We start from the raw sequence: 3110 nt of genomic DNA on the forward strand, positions 1-3110 counted from the left end.
CCCCCCCCCACCCCGCCACTGCGTGGGCATGTGCTGTGCTTTAGAAATAGATGAGCAGAGGGAATCTCTCGGTGCTGCTGTCCTGGTAGTGCAAAGGGATGGCAGGAGGGTTTCCCTTGTGGTTTTCTCCTGGGGTATGGGGTCTCGGCTGGAGCCCGGGATGCCCTGGTGGGAGGGGGCAGATGTGCAATTTTCAGAGCTCTGGGGACTGTAGCTTTTCCCTCGGGGGAGGGAGAGATCTCGGCCAGCGGCTGCATCCCTCCAGCATCACCTTTTACGGGAACCCATTAAGAGGGAAGTCAAAAGCAATAAGGAAAACACCTCGAAAAACCTCGGCTGTTCTGGTGGAGAGCAGATCTCGTAGGAGATGAACTCGTGTTGTTCGGTCGCAAGTTTGCAAGAGTTGAAGGGCTGTGACAGCCTGGAGAAACTTGGTGGTGTAAGGCAGGATCCGGATGGGATCGGGTAGATCCCACCCACCCCATCGTTCCTGCAAAGAGGATCTCCCCTGCTCCTGTCACCGGTGTGCGGAGAGGAGAGCCAGGCACTGGCATTTCATAGAATCATAGAATAGTTTGGGTCGAAAGGGACCTTTAAAGGCCATCTGGTCCACGCCCCCGCCATGAGCAGGGACGTCTTCAACTACATGAGGTTGCTCAGAGCCCCGTCCAACCTGGCCTGGCATGTTTCCAGGGATGGGGCATCTCCCACCTCTCTGGGCAACCTGGGCCAGTGTCTCACCACCCTCAGTGTAAAAAATTTCATCCTTATACCTGATCTAAATTTAGGGACCCGCGTGCTATTACAGCGAAGTGGGCGGCGGACCCTGGGCTGACTGCGGTTCTCACGGGTACACCCGACTCGCTCTGTGCCGGGGGGTTAATTGAGGCCTGAGAGTAACATTCTGAAGAGCATTCGCTGTGGTTAAATGCTCGCCGTCGGCGCTACAGCTGTGTCCCCTTCCTGTCCCTGCCTGCCGTACGGCGCGGCCGCCCCCCCGTCTGCACAACCGCAGGGTGACGCATTTAGGGGAAGCGCCGGGGTTGGCAAATAACCGCCTGTGTGTCACCCGGTGGGGACTGTTCAGCTGCTGGAGCCGCTGAGGAGAGACCTCTGCAAGATGGAGGCGATGAATTTTGATCGTTGCAATAAGATTATATACAGCAGGGTCGCCAGCACCCCTGCTTCGCTCTTGAGCCCGCGGAGCAGAGGTCATCCCGAGGGATGCTGCTGTTGCGGCAACCAGTTTTATCTCAGGACACGAGGGCTGGGCTCTGCAGCCAGCGCTGGGAAGAAATTTTGGCAGAAGTTGCGAAAAAGTTGTTTGTGTTTTTTTTTTTTTCCTTCTCTCTCTCCCCTGTTATTTATTAATTCCCCTGGAAGCTTGTCGGCACCAGGGTTGGCAGCGGGCGCGGAGCCTCGCTGGTAACCCCAGGCAGGACCCCTATTCATCACGAGCACAGTAACAGCGGTCCTCTGCGAAGATGAATTTGGTGATGTGTGCAGCGATGAAAGATAGAGAAATACGGTCAAAAGATTCACGATAAGTGATTTTTCTAACTCTTCTCAGAAAGTGCTGCCTTGTGGGTGGTTATTTTTAAGAAAAAAGCCCCAGTCTGTTGCGGGCAGACCAAGCTGCCAGCAGGGTCTCTCCCAGGCCCCAGGCTGAAGAGTAGCTGCTGCCTCGGGGGGTGGGGGGATGCGGCTGTTTATTCCTTGAAAATTGGGGATGTAGTTGGTGTGAGTCAAGCTCTGGCAGGGATTTCAAGGCTCAACCCCGTAGCTTTCCTTCAGGCCATGTGTTGCCTGTTCCCTTCCACGTCCGACTCCATCCATCAGTAGGGTGGGGAGAAGGGAGGAGGGCAGCCCCGGGGCTGGGACAGCGACCGCAGTGGGTACGTCGGTCCTTGCTAGTTGACCTGAAGGTATATATGGATGTAAATGTATATATAGTGTGAGTGGGTGGGTACGTCGGTCCTTGCTAGTTGTCCTGAAGGTATATATGGATGTAAATGTATATATAGTGTGAGTGGTGTCCGCCCATGGAGCAGTATCCATCCATCTGGCTGCAGCAGGGACAGGGCTTTGGGATGGGCGGTGGGATGCAGTGAGCTTCGTCCTCTCTGCACCGCTGCCTTTCCCCAGGAGCTGCCTGATGCTCTCGTTAGGAGCGATAACGAGAGATCCCTGCCTGCTCGCCTTCCCCCTGTTCCTGTCTGCATGGCTCCCACTCATCCCTTCTACGTCCTGCAGGCTGAGCGTGCCGAGCCCTTCCTTGCCCAGGGACCGGCATCCTACTCCTGCTGCAGCCTGAGCTGTGTACGGACGGGATCCCAGATCCCTTGTGGGATCCACCCAGGAGCAACCCTTCTTGATAACAAAAACAGAGAGCTGATTTGCTTTTGAACCCTCGCCAATACTTTTTCTTATCTCTTTTTTTTTTTTTTCTTCCCTTCATTTCAGGCCAAGAGGACAAGAAATGAATGACACAAAGGAAACGCTCCTAACTAAAGGATCTCTAACTTGTAACTCGGACTGAAGTCTTGCATGCATGACCATCGCTAGAAGCCAGCAGGACATGCATGTGTCCGACTATCAGACAAATGCGGGTGAATCGTCGAAAAGAAAAATACTGATTTTGTTTTGTTTCGTAGCTTTTTTTTTCCTGTACATAAGAGTGCAATTACTGGACAGCTGGCGTAGGGTTTGGGGACGGAGCTGTGTGGACCTGGGTCATCGTTAACGCGGTTCCTTGGGGATTTAGTCCTGCAAAATTTGAGACTCTCTTTCCAATTTTCACCCTGACCGGGTGAGCTCAGGCAAGGCGTCCTTCACGGGAGACCAATGGGGAGGGAGTGGGGGTTTTTAGGCAATACACTGGGTGCAGGCGGGAGGCCGTGTTCCCCAGCCGGACGGGATGCGCGAGGGCAGTTGGTGGGGCTGGGAAGGTCTTGGCGGTGGGCAGGGGCCGGGGAGGGAGGCGAGGGGGCCGTGCGTTGGGGCTGCCGACCCTCCATGATGTCCACAGTGTCGGTGGGCGCATCGCTGCGGCTGCTGCGCTCTGCTCTGGTGGCCGCAGTGCCTGCGGGCTGTGGCAGCTCAAACAGCTT

General features: G+C 55.4%; 1 protein-coding gene across 2 annotated transcripts in view; it reads left to right on the forward strand.

Annotated features, from left to right (window-relative positions):
- Positions 1 to 2822, forward strand: part of ATP2A3 (ATPase, Ca++ transporting, ubiquitous) — a 34017-nt gene extending 31195 nt beyond the window's left edge. Inside the window, exon 21 of one of the 2 annotated variants that reach the window (XM_009885107.1) lies at positions 2464 to 2822. In XM_009885107.1, coding sequence (XP_009883409.1) covers positions 2464 to 2539 — 76 coding nt within the window. In that variant the 3' untranslated portion in view covers positions 2540 to 2822. The remainder of the gene's footprint in view (positions 1 to 2463) is intronic. The other variant, XM_009885108.1, reaches the window with a different exon arrangement.
- The last annotated feature ends 288 nt before the right edge of the window (positions 2823 to 3110 follow it).

This window comes from Charadrius vociferus, unplaced genomic scaffold, assembly GCF_000708025.1.
Source record: "Charadrius vociferus isolate BGI_N301 unplaced genomic scaffold, ASM70802v2 scaffold54, whole genome shotgun sequence".
Lineage (NCBI taxonomy): Eukaryota > Metazoa > Chordata > Aves > Charadriiformes > Charadriidae > Charadrius > Charadrius vociferus.